At 46.9% G+C, this 19,066-nt stretch overlaps 1 protein-coding gene across 1 annotated transcript; it reads right to left on the reverse strand.

The window, feature by feature from the left end:
- Positions 1 to 1,533: 1,533 nt before the first annotated feature.
- Positions 1,534 to 18,649, reverse strand: SSPN (sarcospan). Its single transcript, XM_066183752.1, has 3 exons — positions 18,199 to 18,649; positions 7,326 to 7,412; positions 1,534 to 2,531 (listed from the first exon to the last, which is right to left on the reverse strand). Exons 1-3 carry the CDS (start codon positions 18,520 to 18,522, stop codon positions 2,166 to 2,168), a joined length of 777 nt encoding a protein of 258 aa, XP_066039849.1. The 5' UTR covers positions 18,523 to 18,649; the 3' UTR covers positions 1,534 to 2,165.
- Positions 18,650 to 19,066: the final 417 nt, after the last annotated feature.

Raw genomic sequence — 19,066 nt, forward strand, 5'->3', positions numbered from 1 at the left:
GCCCTGAGCTTCCACAGAGAGCACAGCTGGAGGCGTGTGTGGGATGCGGGGCAAACCTGAGCTCACCATAAGGTGAGAGGGACCTCTGTGTACCCATCTCCAGGCAGGATGGCCCTGGCACAGGTCTGTGAGCACTGCTGGCAGCACATTCCACCAGAGCCGTGGGAGATGGGCTGGTTCCTGCCTGATCTGCATGGATGGCCCCAAGGATGAGTCTGACATCACCAGCCCTCCATCCTGCTCCTCTCCTGTCTCAGCTTGCCCCAGCAGTGCCTGGGAGGCAGACTGAGGTCTTTGGATGGGTGGTGACACGGGCACCCTTGGAAATGTGCCCTGCAGCCAGGCTTATGAGTGGTTGTTACTTCTAGGTGCAATAAAAAAGGTCATTTGAAAGCAGATCTCAAACCCCCTCATGTTCTACAGCTCCTCGCTTTGTGGCTTGGCAAGAGAGCACCTTGGTGATGCTATGTCTTCCTCAGAGGCACTTTCCATGACTAAAACTACAGCCCCTACACCCAAGCAGTGCTCTGGGTGAACCACAGGAGACCTCACTGTGCTGTGATCTTCTCACCCTGGAGGCTTGATGGTCTAGTTCCTGGGTGATGTGTGATCATCATATGGAAGACAGTTTTTTTGGTAGGATTACAGCTCCTTAGAGAACTAGGTGTTTGCCAGTCTGGGTTTTTAACTTCCTGATGACTATTTTTGTTGCAGAAAGTTGCCTGTTTCTTTCTTTGAAGCCTTATATAAATTTCATTTGCTTCCTCCTAGCTAATGATTATGGCACAATTTTCTGGCATGTGATTGCTCCACCCCACCTCAGAGACATCCTTGTTATGGCTGGGATCGGGAAATCCCTCGTCATGGCAGGGTGTGAGCACCAGCTGGCTTGCTCTTGCACAGATATGGATCAGGAGACAGTGCCAAACGCTGCCAATTAGGAATTGCTCCTAAATTTAGATGTCCGTGCTGTGCAAATGGAAATGGCAGTTCAAGGGACAAACCAGTGTGGTTGTCTTGGTATAAGGCTAATAATATGTAAAGCACTCTAGAGCTGCACTTTCAGGGTGAAAAAGCACTGCTTGAATATGCTTTGTTTTTCCATCCTCATTAAGAAATCATTATCCTGTTGCCCTCATCATTATCAAAAATGTCTTTGGGAGACTGGCAGTCTCTTCTTGCTTCCCTCCCTCCACCCCATTTTAAAAACATTCATTGTTGCAGGGATGTATCTTTCAGGGCTGTTGGCCCAACTCCACTGCTGGTGTGTAAGGCTGATTGTCTTCAGAGGAGTTACACCAAAAATGCATTTGGCCTTTTGTGATTGGAGTATAATTGGTGGAACTGGCTAAAATCCGGGTTTGTCAGCCTGCAATTAGAGCAATATGGACATAGTTTTCAACATGACTAGTGATTTAGGGTCCCTCTACTTTAGGAGTGCAACTCAAGGTTCCTTAAACTGATCTTTTCTCCCAAACATCAGAAATCTGCCTGGGGTCTCAAGCAGGGCCCACCAAAGAACCTTCAGTGAACTCACTCGTATTTGTTGTTTATTAGTAATTGGGTTAGGTAGCCTATGTCATTAATCACTCTGAAAAGTTGTATGTATATTTTATATGGCAGCCATCAATATATTCACTTTGGTGTTGGTCTCAACCTGCATTGGAAGAGGTCTTGACCTCCCTCATTACTTTCCTGAATGTTAAATTCCCATCAGGTTAGCGTGGATTACACCCAGAGCACCAAGATACGATATATTCCCTAAGCATGTTCCCACTGATATAATGAAGCAGTTTGGATCAGATCGCTATCTGGTAGAAATTGGCATAGCTTCTCTGAAGGCAAGAGGGAAATGGACCCTATTTTGTAATGGCTGTAGCCCTGCAGATGAGTTCCCAATGATTTTATCTATGGCTATTAAAGATTCTCTTTGGGGAGCATTTGTACAGCTGCATCTTTAGGACTCTGTGACCTCTAGCTAATCTCACAAGAGGCCTTTTCTCAAGCGCAGCCATACAAAAATGCTCCTAAAACGACTGGAAAAATATATTCATTAAAGCCGTGTGAGCGTTTTTCCTCATGAAAACCCTTCCAAGCGCCCGTCCCTCCGCGGGGCCCGCGGTTGCAGTTCCCACCTCCGGCCACAAGCCCTGCCAGCCCCGACCCTACACTTGCTGCCTCTGGCCTTCGGCGGCCGTGAGAGGCTGGAAGCGAACGCCCACGTAGAAGACCTGGTAGCGGTGCTTCCACATCACGAAGCACGTCAGGAGGCACACCAGGGCTGCCACCAGGTTGAGAGCCATCTGCAGGAGGAGGTACAGGCCGAGCATGCTGCTCAGGCTGCCGCAGTCGGCCGCGTCCCGGTACACGAAGGTCCGGCCGAGGGGGTCTGCAGTGTCCAGTTTGCACTGGCAGGACTCCTGGATGGTGTCACAGGTGAACTTGGTCAGCTGCAAGTAGTGGTGTGCAGCAAAGGCCACCGCCAAAACACAGGCAACCAGAGCCAGGGCACTCAGGAGAAAATATAGCAGCTGAAAGAAAGGGAATAAAAAAAGAGATAAAACCCCCTTTTCCCAGCTTCATAGAGGTTGAGGAACACACAAGGAATGCAGCACATGTACTTTGCAGGGAATTCATACCCACAATGTACTGTCTGGAGATTGGGTGCTTCAACAACTGCAAGGCTCATTATGATGAGAAGTTCAGCAGGTCATCTCAAGAACTTGCCTTGCATGTTTTATACAGAGCATTGCCTTGCAATTTTGAGGCCTAGGGAGAGCACCAGGGAACTGGAGTGTCTATACATCAAGAAGCTTTATAGAGAGGGAGGGAGCATTTTTCTCTCCTGTCCTACCTGCATTGACAGGACTCATGGTCACCAGCTGAGACAAATTAGTGCCTGGAAGCAGAGCTGAGCAGACTGAGCCTTGGGCTGCCATCTTACCCCAGGCTGTGCTGAGCTGTAGGTGTTTTTGAGACTTTGCTCATGTGTTATTCTCAATTTGCATGCCGAAATAAATCTGATTTATACTTGCAAATCAGGCAGTGGGGTGGCTGATCTCCTGCTTGTGGCCCTGTGGATGCAGCCAGCCCGTTTGCTTTCCAGGTCCCACTGTGGAATGGGAATGCAGATCTCCACAAGAAAGTGTGTGCTGTGCTCAGTCTGCTTCCAAAACCTGTCCCATAAACACGGGGAAGCCTTTCACAGGCATGAAAGGGCAGCAAGCACCTTTCTTTTCCCAGTGCTACAGCGTGAGAAGGACAAGGGTCTGCTCGTCACCTCCACTGCTCCTCACAACAGTGGCAGCTTAAAAATAGCCTGGCTTTTATCAAGGGTAGCTCTGCAGAGTCCACCCCCACAAACACATGGAAACTGGCAGCAAGTCAGAGCCTTTGACGCTCCGGGATTCACCTGAGAGCTTTGGATACCAGCACATATGGACTTCCCTTTGCTTTTGATAGCTGGAACTGGCAGTTGCTGCACTGCGTACAAAATATGTGTGAATGTATATTAAAATCATGTTCTGTGTTTAGCCAAAATTGCATTTTTTGGTTCTGTTCAGCACTGTAAAAACATTTATTTTCCTTGGCATCTTATCTGTCAGACACATGGCATGGTTGGGAATCTGTTATTTTAAACAGCAGCTTCTCGCTCTCTTTCTCTCTCTTAACCTCAATACTGCAAGTAAAATATCAATATAAAAGCATTTTTTATGACCTTGAAACTCCAAGTATGCATGACTTGATAAAATTCACACTCCTGGTGTATTTGTCTTATATCTACAGTGTGAATCAATCTTCTGTTTGGCTGCCAGCTTGAAAAAAAATTGGGATTATTGCAGGTCCTGAAGCACTATGTACATTTCCCCCTCACATCACCAAATTCTTACTGAAAGATCTTACTTTCCAAGACTTGGCTGCTATTAAATTTAATGACTTCCCCTGTGGCCTTAAACCAAGGGCAGCTTCAAAATGAGGGTGGCTCATATTAAACACAATTACTTTGCCCCCGCAGCTTTCAAGGGAAGGGTCTGTGGGAAAGGTGAAGCTGGAAAATGGGGCCACCTCCTCATGTGAAGCATACAGAAGATGGAGTGCTGCTGACTGCTGGACCCCCTCCCAACCAAGATGTGGTAATTCATAAGCCAATGGCATTGATTTCAAAGATGGTGCAAATGTGTTCGATGGGAAAAACCGAAAATGGACAAATGCTGGTTGTTTTGTGATATAGAAGTCCTGGTGGAAGTCCCTGGATTCGCCCCAGCAGAAGACAGAATCAGGCCTCCCTAACAGATGAGATACTAAGCCAAGACTACACCATGTGCCTGATTCTCCCTTGGCAGGTATTTTATTTAGCTGCCAGCTTCTATCCAAAGTCAGGACACAACAGCCTAATCTATGCTCCAGGTACAGTAAAGGAGAATTTGTCTGTTGTGTTCCTAAAGGGAAGGCAATCTCAGGATCTGAATACACAGGCAGCTCTTATGATAATCCTTGGAGGTGAAGGGAGATGCATGGGGGACACAGGGCAATTTCCAAAAAGCTTATTATTCTCACAAGATGTTTGCAGAGGAATCTCTCTGCAAGCTGCTGAAAATGAACACGTTTCCAAATACCAAAGGTAAGCCAAATGCAAGCACTGCCTCTGAGGGAGCACAAGACAGTGAGTGCTGAGATTCCATCAGCAGATTAATCACATGCCAGACCTGGAGGCAACTTCAGCATCCCAAATACAACTGCGTGGTGGGCTGTGCCCAGGAACCAGGACTTGCCACTGGAAAACTGTTTCTTAACAGCTTCAGAGAGATAGGCACTGCAATTACTGCTTAAATAGAAGGAGAAAAGGGAAGTGGGGAGAGACAGTGTACAATGAAGTCAGAGCATGGCAGCTCATCCTCCTTCGTGTTCCTCATATGAGGAAGAGACATTTTAGCAATATTTACGGCAATAGTTTTCCTCCATGACTAAATTGAAATAAATAACAGGAAGATGGATTAAGTTCCTCATGGAAAAGGCTTCTCATAGTTATCAGAGGCAAAAGCAGAGGGGTTTGCAGAGGTGGATCAGGAGGCCCTGTCTGAGGGCAGTGGTGGCTCAGGCACAAGCTCCTGCAGGGAACAGGAACTGTGGTGTGTCACGGCGTGGGCTGGGTGTGCCGTGGGAGGACCACAGGGAGTGATCTGTCAAATGTCAGCACAGAAACCAGGAAGTCCACAGGATGGCTCAAGATTTTCCTGTGTGGCACTGGCTGTTGCTGTCCCCCCTGAAGGGCACAGCCACCCTCCCTTTGGGTGGCCTCCCTTTCTCAGGGACACATGGCGTGCTGTGGGTACCCACAGCAGTCTCGGGAAGGGACTTCTGCTGAAAGCAGTTCTCACACCTCCTTCTTTAACAGGATCCAGGGCTCATGCAAGTGTGAAATGAAAGAAGCAGCTGCCAAGAGGGAGGAAGGCAGAGAGGACTGCACAGGTCTACTGTTTTCCACCCCGAGGGAATCACTCACAGTGGTCAAAGGGTCACCTTGGGGGTTGACCCAAATCCCCCAGGCCTCTGTGTGTGTGTGTGTGTGTGGTCCTTCTCTCACAGTGATCCTTGGGTTGTGCAGGGGAACTTGGGGTGCTTAATGCGCTCCAGGGAAGCTCAGCCAAGATTTTCCTGTAGGATGATGCTTGGCTGATGGGAACCAGCCACCAGTGTGAAGGCAGGACCTGGGCCAGACCCCGTAAGGACAGTTGGAGCAGATTGGGCTGAACCCAACTGCAGTGCTTGATGAAGCATCAGGCCCTCAAGGAGAAAAGAACAACTCTCTGAACAATCTGTCTCATGACTGCAATCTTGCATCCTCAGCCTTGTCATAGCTAATGCTCAGTTTTAGTTCAGAGACAGCCTTTAACTGAAATTCAAAGATTTGAGAAGTGATACTGGAGATGAAGATGAGTCCTATGTGATCGAAGCCCTGGAGGAGAGTTTTAGCTCCTACTTTGTTAAAATAGGTATGAGCCCTTCAGACAGAAGCCATTGGTCCTGTTATCGCAAAGTGTGGGATAACAGCTCCCAGCAGGGACGTGGGACAGGAGAGGTGGACAGCCAGGCAATGCTGGAGTTCTGTGGCATGCTGCAATAGGAAATGCTGGGAAGGGGGATTTTGGAGAGGAGGGTGCCTTGGGTAAGCAACAGTCCATAGGCTATTGACTGAACCAGGGATATTTAAGCTCTTATTCTGCCAGGTGCCAAGAAATGGCCCATTTTACATCACCTCGGGAGCAATTCCAAAACGTCTATTCTCCTGCGGGGAACGATGGCTCACATTCCTTACCGTCAGGGTGGGTGGCAGAGACATCTGAGCTGCCCAGCCCGACATGCCGTTCCCAACATGAGGGATGACTCCCTTCCTGCCTGGATGCCAAATTCAATTTAAGGCAGCGGGGCAGGCAATAAAAAGCCTGGCGTGGCAGCCCCCGCCCAGCCCAGTAACCTTCCTTGGGGATGGAAAGGTGACAGGGGACAATGTAGAGGCAGCCACAGGGCAGGCACAATTGTTCTTCTCCCTTTCTTTCTTTAAGTACGGGAGAAGCTCGAGAAAGACACAAAAGACACACCGGGGTCTAATTTCTAAGGGAGGATGGATGGTTTGAAAAGCTGCTCCTTGCATTTTGTTTCCTTCTGCCTTTTTCCAGTTAATAATCACTGTTATTTTCTGCCGCTTGCGTCGGTATTTTTCTCGGTTATTATGTGTCTGCAAAATATTAAGAGCCCCGAAAATTACAATAATAAGGAAAAATAGCCCAGGAAAAAAAATGGTGTTAAAAACAAGCGTTCTCAGCCTTGCTCTTCTAGTTGCTCACCAGTGTCAGCAAAGAAGTTTTGGAGACGAAGGTGGGGTATGGTGGGGCAATGCTCAGATGGGAATTTGCCTTGTGGGAGAATGCATGTCCCCGTGCTTTCTGAGTACTTTCCCATTAAATATTAAAACTTGGTTTAAGTGAACTCATTTTATGCCACCCTACTTCCTACCCTGCTCACTATCTCCACTTAATCTATTTAAATTCTCTGAACACTTCCCAAATTATTCCAGCTTTGTCTGTATTTCTAAAACATGGTGAATAAAATGGTATCTTGTTCTGATTTGAAATGTTATTAGTTTCCCCGCTGTAGGATAAAGTTTCTTCCTTGGCTGCCTGGAAAGTAAGAGAGAACAATTTCTGCATTTCAGGTGTATTTTCACTTCTTTTCCTGTGTTCTATAAAATATCCCCTGTATCAACTCTTCTGATTATATTTAATGACAAATAAAAGAAAAAAAAATGTTTAGAAAAGATAAGGTACCTTCACTGTGAACTGCACACATGTCTTCTCATCAGGTTGGTACGAAATACAAAGCATAACAAATCCCACTAAGGCCACCACACAGACCTGTAAGGGAAGAGATGTAAAATGTGTCAAGGTTAAAAAAAAAAAAAAAAAGAAAAAAACCAAACCTACAAAACAATTATTATTTTTCCCCCAAGCCAGGACACCTTTCTGTGTTTGCAGGACCATAACTCAAGAAGCAGCAGCCCCCAGGATGCGTGTTGAGTTTTTGCCCATAAAACCATAAAAAAAAAAAAACATAAAAAAAAGCAGAAGGCTTCTGAAGTTGGGCTTGCAAGCCCAAAGAGCACCATCCTATGTAGATCTGGGTGCTGACAGGGTTTTTATGTCACCCGTGCAAGTGTTAAATCATTAAACCGTGGCTGCCACTGGGTAAGAAGCAGCAGAGTTTATTACAGAGGCTTTCACCCTCTTCTGGAGTGGACACCTTACTAAAGAAGATGTCCATCTCCCCTGCAATCTGAAACTGTTTTAGCCCTGTGGCAGTAATTGCTGAAGGGTAAAAGTAATGGAAAAGTATTTGCACACTTGTTTATTCATTTAGCTGTCTTTATTATTAATTCTGGATTTATCTGCACCAGCAGATACTGACAGGTTGGCATTTTCCAGGTAAGGAGGGAAGATCCTCCTCTGAGGAACTAGCTCAATAAATGTGACTTGCTTTTTCCTGTTTAGAAAACACAGTATGTCCCCACACGGTGCTAAACACTCCAGTCAAGTGCTCTCCTCTCCCACTTTTTGCAGAATCAGCGAGCAAACCTCACAGGAGGACTTAGGAGCAGCAAACTGCTGCTTTTTGGCAGTTCATCCCCTGGATGGAGATTCTGGGTATACCCGGGCACCAGGTGAGGGCTCCCTGTGGGGCTGGATCTGGTATGGTATGGGAGAGGCTGTTGGCAGCTGGAGCTATGCTTGGAGGAATCTGTGCATGTTTGAGCTGCCTTGGAAAAACAGGTGACTTGATGGCATGCACATGTTATTAAATGACCTTTCAAATCACACCTTTAGAAGCCATTGTAGGTGTGATGAGTCTTAGTGGTGACTTTGGATGGGATCAGGCACTGTCCTTTCAGAGGTCCTCTCTACACACAGGGCCAGGAGCAAGTCTTCACCTCCCTGCTAGGAGCATCTTGGCTATAAATGACAGCTATTAAATTCTCAGTGACTACAGCAAGATTTTTTTTTTTTTACCCCCTCCATTTTATTTCTGAAGTTTGGAAGAGTCATCATTAATTTGATGCTTTCTGCTTTCCCAGAGCAGTGGGATTTGCCCTCTTTGGCCAGAGCCATGTGAGAGCTGCCTTTGCCAAGGTGGGGCTATGTCACAGAGGTGCCTGCAGGAGTGCGGGGCTCTGTCACAGCCCCATTCCCACCTGCATGCCCTGGAAGTACTGCTCATATCCAGATTTCCAGCTCCACAGGGAGCTTGACCTGCAGTGAAAAATGCCCAACTGTCCTTTTGGACAGTAATGGATAAATACGCTCCTTTTGCGATCTGTTGCAGAAGGTATCAAACTTTCTGTATCTGCAATGCTGGTGCAAGGCCTAAGCCAGCAGCCCTGCAAAGAAGTGCCTCCCAACACACAGAGAGCCATGTCTCTCAAGAACCTGGGTGATTAGTAACACTTTTCCCCATGAAATTTTATTTGGTGTCATTTCAGTGGGACATGAATAGGAAGTATTGCCTGAGAACATTTCTAAAGAATGCGTCAGTATTATTTACTCCTTTCCATGTCATGTGTATTTATATTCTGGTCCTGTGACTTACACACGGCCTCCAATTTATTTGTTTCTTTCTTTTTATTGTTGACAGCCATAGCTGACAGGGTTGTCTGGGGAAAAAACAACCTTTGTTGTCAAAGGTCCTTCAGTGCTGGGGTTTTTTTGCCCTGTGGTGCTTCTGTGTGACTCGACCATGTTTTATTTCTCGGGATTAATCACCTATGCCCTTGGTCCCTTGCACTGTAATATTAATCTTTTAATTCACTTAACATGCCCATAAAACTTAAATCTTAAGAGATCCTATTGCTGATAATATCCAAATGATAAACTCCCCCAGTGCCAGTAATGGCTGAAGGAGAGAATCGGCAGCAAGAACCAAAAAAACCCAAAACAAAACCTTAAACACACTGTCTTAACATCATATCCCCAAAATTCATGATAAATCATAGGGGCTCCTCACATCAGAGCTAGGACCTAAGTATTTTCAGGATCTGGTGCTGAAGGATCTTGTTATGAGCAATAAATCAAATTTGCTTTGCTTCAGCTACACTAGTGGGCATTTACACTTGCATGGACTGAGAGCCAGATTTGCCTCCAGGTGACTGCCATGAGACATCATGGGACTGTTCCCACTCCCTCCTTCCCCTTCCATTTAACCACAGAAGGCTGACAGAGCTGCATTCATTTCCAAGGGCAGAGACCAAGGCTGGAATTTTCTCTCTGCCATCAAGTGCCTCGGACAACTTTTGCAAAACTCCTGCTGGCTTCACACATGGCAGGATCAGACCTCCCTCTTCAGAAAGCTTCCCATACAAAGGGCTATCAGTTAAAAGGAGCTCCATTCCTGCACACACTTTCTAAAGGTCCTCTGGGATTTAAATAATATACTCAGGGACACTTGAAGAGGCACATTTGTAGAGAGGTATTTATAAAGGATTACACTGGGTCAGGATTCTGGCAAGTCTTGGCCAGGATTTTTTGGAAAGCTTAAGTATTTCTTTTATAATAATACAGTAACTTTTAATTTTTTTTTTTTTAAACCAGAGATGTGTGTTTTTCTAAGTAGCAGTAAAAAATATCGTGGCTGAGAATTATGACCTACATATGTTTAACATTTCAGCTCTTTAAAGGTAAATTCACTCCTTGGAGGAAACTAAAGTGTGGAACGTTTATATAGGAAACAGCTCTATGCTGCTATTTTATACATTATTAATAGATCAGCCTTGAATTACACCTGTGAAGTGTAACAGAATATAAAAATCCACTGGTAAGTATTTTTTAGGGGCCTCTAAGTAACTATAACAGCTGCAGGCAGGTGCTGTTGATGGTGATTGCTGAGCAGCATTAGGTAATCCTGGATCCTGGTGCTGCAACAGCCACTGCCACATCCCAGTGTGAAGCACACATTTCCCATGCCTTATTGACTGAGCACACAACATAAAATGCAATTGAACTCACTTCAGCACGTGCTTGCCACCAATCGATGTGCATTTGTTACACAAATAAAACAGATTCTCTGAGACCTGCAGGACGGCACTTAATTAGATCAGCTCTGGTCAACTGTTATCCAGAAATCCAGGAATTTGCATTTCTGTGCATATTTCAACTCAGGTTTATTTCAAGATCCTGTTTCAAAATTTCCATATGGACTAACACACCCCTCGCTGAATAGGTAGTGACGTGAAAGGTTATCCAAGGGAAGAATTTAATTTTGGAAAGCGCTGCCTAGAAAAAGACCCAAATGTGATACAGAAGTATTTAGGAAAGGTGAAGATTTCATTTTGCTTAAGGCATATTCTGTGAAATCCCCCCAGTTCACAACCCAGGAGAACAGCTATTTACTAACACTGGCTGAAGAACTTCAATATTTAGGCTGTACAAAATTTTTCGTAGTATTTCTTTTTGGGGGAAGCAGTAGACATTAGTCCCATTGGGCAGGAACACCTCAGGGCTGAAAAGTGACTTAAGAGTTATTGGTTTTTTAAGCCACAATCAAAATAGGTAAAGAAATTAGGGTGGCTTGCTCCCACCCCAAAGAAGACAGGAACCTGTTGTCATGTTATCCCACCTGCTCCTGCAAGGATTCAGCACAAGGTGTACGAGCAGCACAAGGGCACCACGTGGCAGGGATGAGGAAGGTTGTGTGTAATTAGGGGGAATATGAACACGGAGGGCACAAATTTCCGCTGTGGTTTGCACTCATTATCTTTGCATGCTGACATATTCATGTGGTTTTCTTTATTCCGACAGATTTCAAAACCACAGATTGCTCTAATCTGTCTCCATCTCTCACTTGTATGCTTGTGAAACTGGTTTTCCTTTTGTTATTGCTACAATTTTAGCCCAAATGCAGAATAGGTGGTTTTCTCTAGCGAACTACCTCCTACCCAGAGCATCCTGAAAATCTGGTCTGGTAAAGCAGGAGGGTTGGGAACATCCACCAAGAAATGAAGGCAGGAGACAAAAACCTGGCTCTAAGGAGCATCTTGGGTCTGTGTCACATCACAAAGCAAATGCTGCAAACACTCACAAAGACACAGTATAGCTCTTTATATGGGAGCTTTGTCAGCGAGAACCTCCTGCCATCGTTTTTAGGGGCAGAAAGCAAACACACGACAAGACAAAACCTTTCACAGGTGCACCTTGAAATGCCGTACAGCACTGCTGAAACCCACAGGAGGATTCTTTCTCTCTGATAAGAATGTAAACTCAAACTTCAGGAGGAAAACTGCTGTTTATAGAATTAGGAAGACATTTCCATTATGGACAAGTTATTTTGTAGTTGCTCACTTGGAGACACTGGGGATCTTTCTGTTTTTAGGGACACAGAATGTTTTCTTGTAGCTGTCTCTGGAGTTTCTGTCTCTCTCTCACAGGTGATACTTGGCTTGATGGTTCTCCCACCTTATCAGATATGGCAAGGCTCAGCTCCCGTCTACACCTTTGGAGAAGCCACTTTATCCACCAAATCTAACACTCCCACTGGACACAGATTTTGATGCAGGAAAGAACCTGTCCCTGTTGGCTTTGCCATTATAAACCTGGATCACCTCTGGTGCCAGACATCTCTACAGGCTCTTGCAGACAGCAGCACTGAAGTTCATTTGGTTTATGAGGTTTGAGGAAGCTGTGATGAAAGTGGGTGCTGCAGGCAGCTTTCATCAGCCTCAGGTCAGCCTGGGTCTCACAGCTACATTTGAAAGAAGCCAGTCTGCAACATAGAGGTACCATGCCCTAATTTCTTTTTTTACCGCCTTATGGACTTGTTGTCAAATTTAAGGAAGTTTAGTTGCATATAAGTTACTTCCAGAAATAATAAGTTATAATAATATTAATAATGACAAACATGTATATTGTGGTTGCAGGCGAAGGCCATCATCATCTAGGAAATCATTCTTTTAAACAGCCATAAACCCCACAATAACTGCCCATCCCTGCCCCACCTACAAAATAAAATACTGATGTCTTTACTACAGGTCCCTTCAAGCCATGCAGTAACACCCCCTGGCAGACCCACAACTTTCTCTTAAATCCTGCAAAGTCATCAAAACCCAGCAAGAGCATCCACAATCAAATGAAATGCTACGTTTTCCATAGTGATCTTTGCTGTTTGGGTCAGTTGCTCATCACTTGTGCTAAGGTAAGATTTAATTCCCCCAGCAAAGGCTACAGTCACACAGCCAGGAGCTGCAGCAGCAGTTCATTGCTGCTGTTAAACCAGAAATACAGTTCTGGCTGAAGAAATGCCTGAGGGATCAAAAAAATAAAATTAAGACTTCACAGAGCCAGCAATGATTTTCACCCTGAGAAGTGCAGCATGGCTGAGAGTACTCGTGAACACCACTCGTGGTTTGGGGTGTGTCTGTGACTATGAAAGCCACCACCTCTATAGTCATGAGACTACCCAGGCTGGGGAAACCTGTTTGATATCCCTCTCCAAATTTTACCTGGACTTTTTGCACAAATTCCAGTCAGGAATTCTGCAGTTAAACTGTGGGCTAAGCCACAGAGGGGTCCAGGATTAGACCAGCCCCTGTCCAGGTATCAGACACACCTCAAGTGTGCAGTTACCTTCTCAAACCATTCCTGCAAAATGTTTGAACATTTCTCCCCATCAAAGTTTCCCACTCTACACCTGAGCAAAACGAGAGTGTGAATTTCAGTTAATCAGTGCATAGTTACTCTTGGAAGAGGATGAGATTTAATGGCAGAGGGTTCTGAAGAGTCCTGCTCTGGTGCTACACATGGCTGTAAAAAAGAACTAGCCTCTTCCTGAAGGCAGTCCTCCCTCAAACCGTTTGCCCATAGCTAACTGAAGCTAGCCTGTACCAAAAAATATGGATGCCTGCATGACTTTTTGATGGCTACTTTGATGGCATCAGGTTTTAAGAGTCACCGTCTATTAGAAATCGAAAATTGTTTCCCTAAAAACAAGCAAAAGTTATAGAGTCTTGAACATTTCTGACTCCAGGTAAATGAAGGTAAATTAAGCTGCTTTTTCAGTTAAAAGTCTGCCTGCCTTTTGCACTACACAGCCCCACATCAGCCTCACCTCCACCAGGGCAGAGAAGCCAATGCTTGAGCGCTGATGCCAAAAAGCCACAAGCTGCAGCCACCCCTTGAGTAAAGCTCAGGGACCCTCTGGCCCGGGGAAACACCTGGGGAGATGGAGAAGGGCTGGAGAAGGGAGAAGTGTCAGAGCTTCTGGGTTGGGGATCAGCCAATGGCAGATCTTTTGAGGTGCTTTTTGCAATATAATCAGTGACAGCTGGAGCCACAGTTGCTGCCTTGAGCTGCTCGTGAATCAGATTTTTTTAGATGTTTGTAAAAGTCCTAATTTTATGAACATCTATACATATACATTTAAAATAACTTCCTGACAGAAATAATAAATACCCTGGATAATCATTTCTGATGAGCACTTCTGTAACTTTCTTAACTCCCTGAGTCTGCAAAACAGGGCTGAAAAGGGAGCTTGCCCATGAAAACTCTGATACTCTCCACTTTTGATCGCAGTGGAAATAATCTAAAGTAGGTTTTTCAAGGAGAAATACATCGTTACTTCTTCTGGGTGTCAAAAGGCCACAAGCTAATGAAAAAGAATGAAAAGGATACCATTAATATCTACTGTCTCTGCAACACTTTTCATCCCAGGATCTCAAAGCAAGGGGTGACGGATAGCCACTATTAACCCCACTTTGCAGGGGAAATAACAAAGTCTTAGCAAGGTTAAGTAACTTGCCCAAAGCTATGCACCAAGCCAGTGGCAAGACACAGGGAAAAAAAATAAAGCCCTGCACTCATGAGTGGGTTTGTGGAGAGTTTGTCCAAGCTCCTGCAAAGCAGGAAGAAGGAAGAGACTGCCAGGAAGTCCCACCTGCAGTTTGGAGAGCCCAGGACTGGTCTCATGGGCAACTGCTTCAGACCTAGGCACCTTCACTGTAACTGGCTCCTGGCAAATGAAACAAATGCTCACTGCTTTAACTGCATTTAACTGCCTGTCCTCAGCAATGGCGGAGAGGCTTTTTACAGGTAATAGGTTGCTGAAGCCAAAGCAGAAGTTATAAATCCTGTAGGCTCCATGGTTTCTGTCCATAAAATTTTCCTTTGTTTTCTGACCCATGCCCCACGCATTTTGGACTAAATGCATTTTGGCGTTAGCTGGGTTTTAACTGGTTTTAACTTGTTTTCATGGTGGAACACTCTTGGTGCAATGCAAGATGCATAGTTTCCTTTTGCAGGGGCTCAGAAGGGAAGGGCTGATGCCCTGGGGAGGGAGCCCTGCAGGCTTGGAGCCCTCCTCCACTCCCTGTCAGAGGATCACTGGCCACATTTATTCCCCAGGATGGTGGACCCAATCCCTGGCCTGCTCCAGCCTCACAAACCTGCACAGTCAGGTTTTGAGCCCATTTAATTCAGACTGCCTTGCCTGGTTATCCTCACTAGCATTTTCTGCTGGCTGCTCCTCTAAAAACAGTTCCTTTCCATTCATGGTAATGCACTGAAGCACTTGATTTTCAGCAAGGAATGGTGTCACCATTTTGCCACTAATAAAGAAGAAGAAGAAGAAAAAAAACTTTCAATCAATCAGGGTCTATTTAACACATTAGCAATTTTCCTTCATTTTTCTGTCATCCTGCATTAACAGCCGTGGGGTCAAATCCAGCCTGGTGTAATTCCAAAGGAGTAACACCGGGAATGAGCTTCACCCTTTATATCGAATGTTGCTAAAAAGGTCTCGATAATAGATTTTTTAAGTTCTTGATTCAGAATACTAATCAAGTCCTTTAAAAAGAGCACTTGAGTGGGATGCTACTAAAACAAATATGCTCTGGTATTTTACACCACATCTTTCTGTCCTGTTGCTCATTTCTGTGTGAATATATGAGTTTTGGGAAATCACTTTCTGCCACAAGGTTTGTTCTCAAGCAGTACATGGGTCATCCATCCCTTATCTCACACCTTCCATGCAGCCTGAAAAACAGCCCACAGGACATCCAGCCACATGCAGGTCCTAGCCAAGGGTTCTTCTTCATGGGCAGTTTTCCCCAGCTCTCCAGAGGTCAGTGCTCAGCTCAGTCCCCACCGCAGCTCACCAGCAGCACCCTGTGACTGCACACCTGGAATTTCCAGCTCAGCAGCTTCTGGCCATCTCCGCCTGATGTCCCAGTGGGCACCAAGTCCCTCCATGGAGACACCACAGCACAGGAACAAAGTAAATGCGGCACCGGGTGGCACATCCTGCATTTTGCTCCTCAGACGTGCTTTGCACTGCTTCCGTGGTACCACAGCCAATGCTGCACACAGGCTCTGCTACTGGGAGGTCTGGGGCTGCCCCACCACTTCACCCTCTCCTCTCTAGCACCAGTTTCCTTTTCACTTCCCTCTGACCTGGTGCCAGAGCCCTCCTTCCCTTCTGCTTTGGGCTGAGGGTACAGGAGAGCAGCGTGGTTGCCCAGGAGCCTGCCTGGCCATGTGCCCCCAGCAGACAGTCTCTGTCATCACCCTGAGGGTAAACAGAGAGGCACCAAAAGCCATTTTGAGCCAGAGAGGAATCAAAACACGCTCGAGAGTGCTGGTGACTCACCATGTCACCAGAGTCCCCCAGGTGAGAGTCACCCTGTGACTCAGAGAGTAGGTGCAGTCACCCTTCCCCACGGGGCAGCCCACAGCCTGCACTGCTTCTCCCGACAGCCAGGGCACCCTGAAACATCAACCAAAACTCCCCCAGTCCCAGGAAATGTTTCCCCAGGGATTGCCCAGGCTGGCCAGTGCAAAACATGACCACCAACCACAGCTGAGAGCTGAGTCCTGCTCCGAATTGAGAATTAGTTCAGGAATGCACATGGACAATTATTCCTGATTTTCAGGGGGGAGCTCTGAAAGTGCCTGAGCTTTGCCTCGTGTGGGCATCTAAATGTCACTACTGCTGGCAGCTGCTGCTAAAAACAACAGGGGTTAGAGCTCTGTTTTCAGAAAGCAGCTACTTTGGTGGGGTTTCAGGCCTCCCCAAGGGAGGCCAGCCATTTGTGGATGTATCAGATGAATGCTGTTTGGGCACTGATGACATTCACATGGGCCAGGGGCTGCTTCATGGCTTTTCTTATATCCCTGGCTGTACATTAGTTCAGTCCAGCTCACTCTTTCCCCAGTTTTTTTTCTAGTGAAAAAGCGATTTCAAACCTGCGATAGCAACAGTGCTGTCTGGAAAAGACATAATCAGACCTCCATAACCCTCAAAATAAACAGGAGGAGTGAACATGCCACATATTGCTATTTTATCATCTGTATTCCCCCCTGGTTTGTAACAGCCAAAACTTCCCAGGAGGAAATTCCTCTTCCAAGCAAGGGCAGGCTCTTGCTCCACAAAACACCACTAAACTCTTGGATACCGCTTCAGTCAGAAGAGAAACATGAAGAGATGAGTCAGAGGAGCACTTCCTCTGGGAGCTCAGGCCCTGCTCCTTCCACCCTCTGAAGGGATGCCCAGCAGGATTAACACAGCAAACCCCAATCAGTTCAGATGCTCAGATAATCTTCTAACAACGAATTACATTCACAGAAGATGCTCCCACAGCTTAGAGAAATCTTTTCTCCAAGTGCCTAAACATGAATTTATTTGCTGGGAATTCTTACAGTCTGACAACACCCAGAACACAACACCCTGTGCTAACACATCAGGGCATATTTTCAGGACATATTTTCCTGAAACCTGCTGCCTAGGGAAGAAACCTGCATGCTCAATTATATCCATGGCCTATCCCAGGCTCATAATCACTGACCCTGTCCCTCCACAGGCAAACGTCACGTCCCCAAGTCCACAGCCAGCAGAGTCACACCATGGATGGCACTAGACACTCCATCCCCACCTCTGCAGGGGTGGCTGCTGTTGGGGAACAACCCAGGCTTCCCCAGCAGGGATGCCTCTGATTTACACCCAGCAGGACACAGCCCTCCGCCCAATCCCCCCCAGCCCACACAGCGAGGCTGGCGTGTCACTCCAAAGTGACTCGGCAGGAGCCACCAGCAGGCCCTGGGAAGGGCTCTCTGTCCCTGCCACCTCCACCAGTGCCATCCCCTTCCCCATGGCCACGTGCAGTCAGGAGCAGCGGCGGGAAGAGTGTTAAACCCCAGCAGTTCTCCAGCACAGCACAGCAAGGAAGCTCCGGAGACAGACATTGCTCTCCTCACCCAGCTAAAAGCTGCAAGTTACAGAGTTATGCTCTCACTTCCAAAACCTGATGGTTATGGTTTGGTGGGCAAAGAGGGTAGGCAGCATAAGAAATTAACTTCTTTTTTTTTTCAGCATCACCCGGCAGGAGTTCATTGCAAAGCACAAGCTAATACGTACATCCAGTGAACAGCAACCCCGTATTTTATTTCAGGTCTGTTGGGTATTGCAGGGAGGAATATGAAAGGCTGTGTTATTCTGCAGGAGCAGTTTTCCTTGGGAAAGTATAGCCAGACACTTAATCCCAGGAATATTTATAGTTAGCATAACTCAAATGGTGTTGTGCATGCAGTTGGTTAGTCTAAAGTGGAGCGTCATGCAGCTTGCATTAATGCTGGCAAAGGCACTTTATGGAGAAACAGACTTTATGCTTACAATTATCCCAGCCCAATATGGAGTGTCTCTGACTAGCAGAGAGGAACTGATGCCTGCCATAAGGAAGCCCAGCACTGTTACAGAGGTGCCTAACGCCAGCTGCAGCAACGCAAACAGCAGCGGGAAACGGCAGCCACAACAAGTGTGGGATTCCTCCTCCTGGCCAGTTTTGGGATCCCCCTTGGCTTTCTTCTGCTTCTTCTTCTTCTTCATCGCTGACTCCTGCGTCGAGCCGGCGCTTTTCTCCCCTCCGGGTGCCTTCCCTGTCTGGCTCTGGGCATTCGGGGACGTGCTGTGCCGGGCTTTCTTCTCCTCCTTTCCCATTCCGGCGGACCTGGGGCTTTCACGTGCGTGTGTGTATGTGCGCCCGCCGGTGGGGGTGTGAGTTTTCTGCCCCCCAAAGCTTCGCTTTGTGCCGGCTGAGTTGTTGCTGGTATTTGAATCAAGGAGGCTGAACAAATATGGAAAACATTTGGAAGCAGATTGTCAGAGCTTCGAAATGCCACATATAGCCCGGAGAAGGGGGGGATGCAAGGGGGGTAGCGCACTGCCAACGTGCAGGCGCCGGCTGTGCGCGCACGGGGCTGGCCGAGCGCGCTCACACGGCTCCACAGGTGTGAGCCCACCTCTGGGGCTTGGGGACGAGCCGAAGGGGCAAACAGCAGCGCAGGAATTCCGCACTGCCGGCCGGGGAACAGCAGGGAAATCTGCCTGCCCAGGGCGCCGGGAACGCTCCAGTGCCCGTGCAGGGAGCAGGCAGGTAGGAGCTCCTGGCACCGTGGCTGCCCTGGGGGTGACCGGCAGGCAGAGCGTGGCTGGGGGCACCCACGCAGCACCGTGCTCATTCCACACACCCGCTGAACCGCTT

This window comes from Chamaea fasciata, unplaced genomic scaffold (genome assembly GCF_029207755.1).
Source record: "Chamaea fasciata isolate MVZ Bird 193981 ecotype frontalis unplaced genomic scaffold, bChaFas1.0.hap1 SCAF_5, whole genome shotgun sequence".
NCBI lineage: Eukaryota > Metazoa > Chordata > Aves > Passeriformes > Sylviidae > Chamaea > Chamaea fasciata.

Bases quoted from the DNA above. Each gene is read 5' to 3' on its own strand.
- SSPN (XM_066183752.1), bottom strand. From the start codon at position 18,522: ATGGGAAAGGAGGAGAAGAAAGCCCGGCACAGCACGTCCCCGAATGCC. The intron at 7,413-18,198 runs GTAAGCATAAAG...CTTCCCTTACAG, and splicing joins CATATTGGGCTGGGATAATT to GTCTGTGTGGTGGCCTTAGT. The intron at 2,532-7,325 runs GTACCTTATCTT...CCTTTCTTTCAG, and splicing joins GTGTGCAGTTCACAGTGAAG to CTGCTATATTTTCTCCTGAG.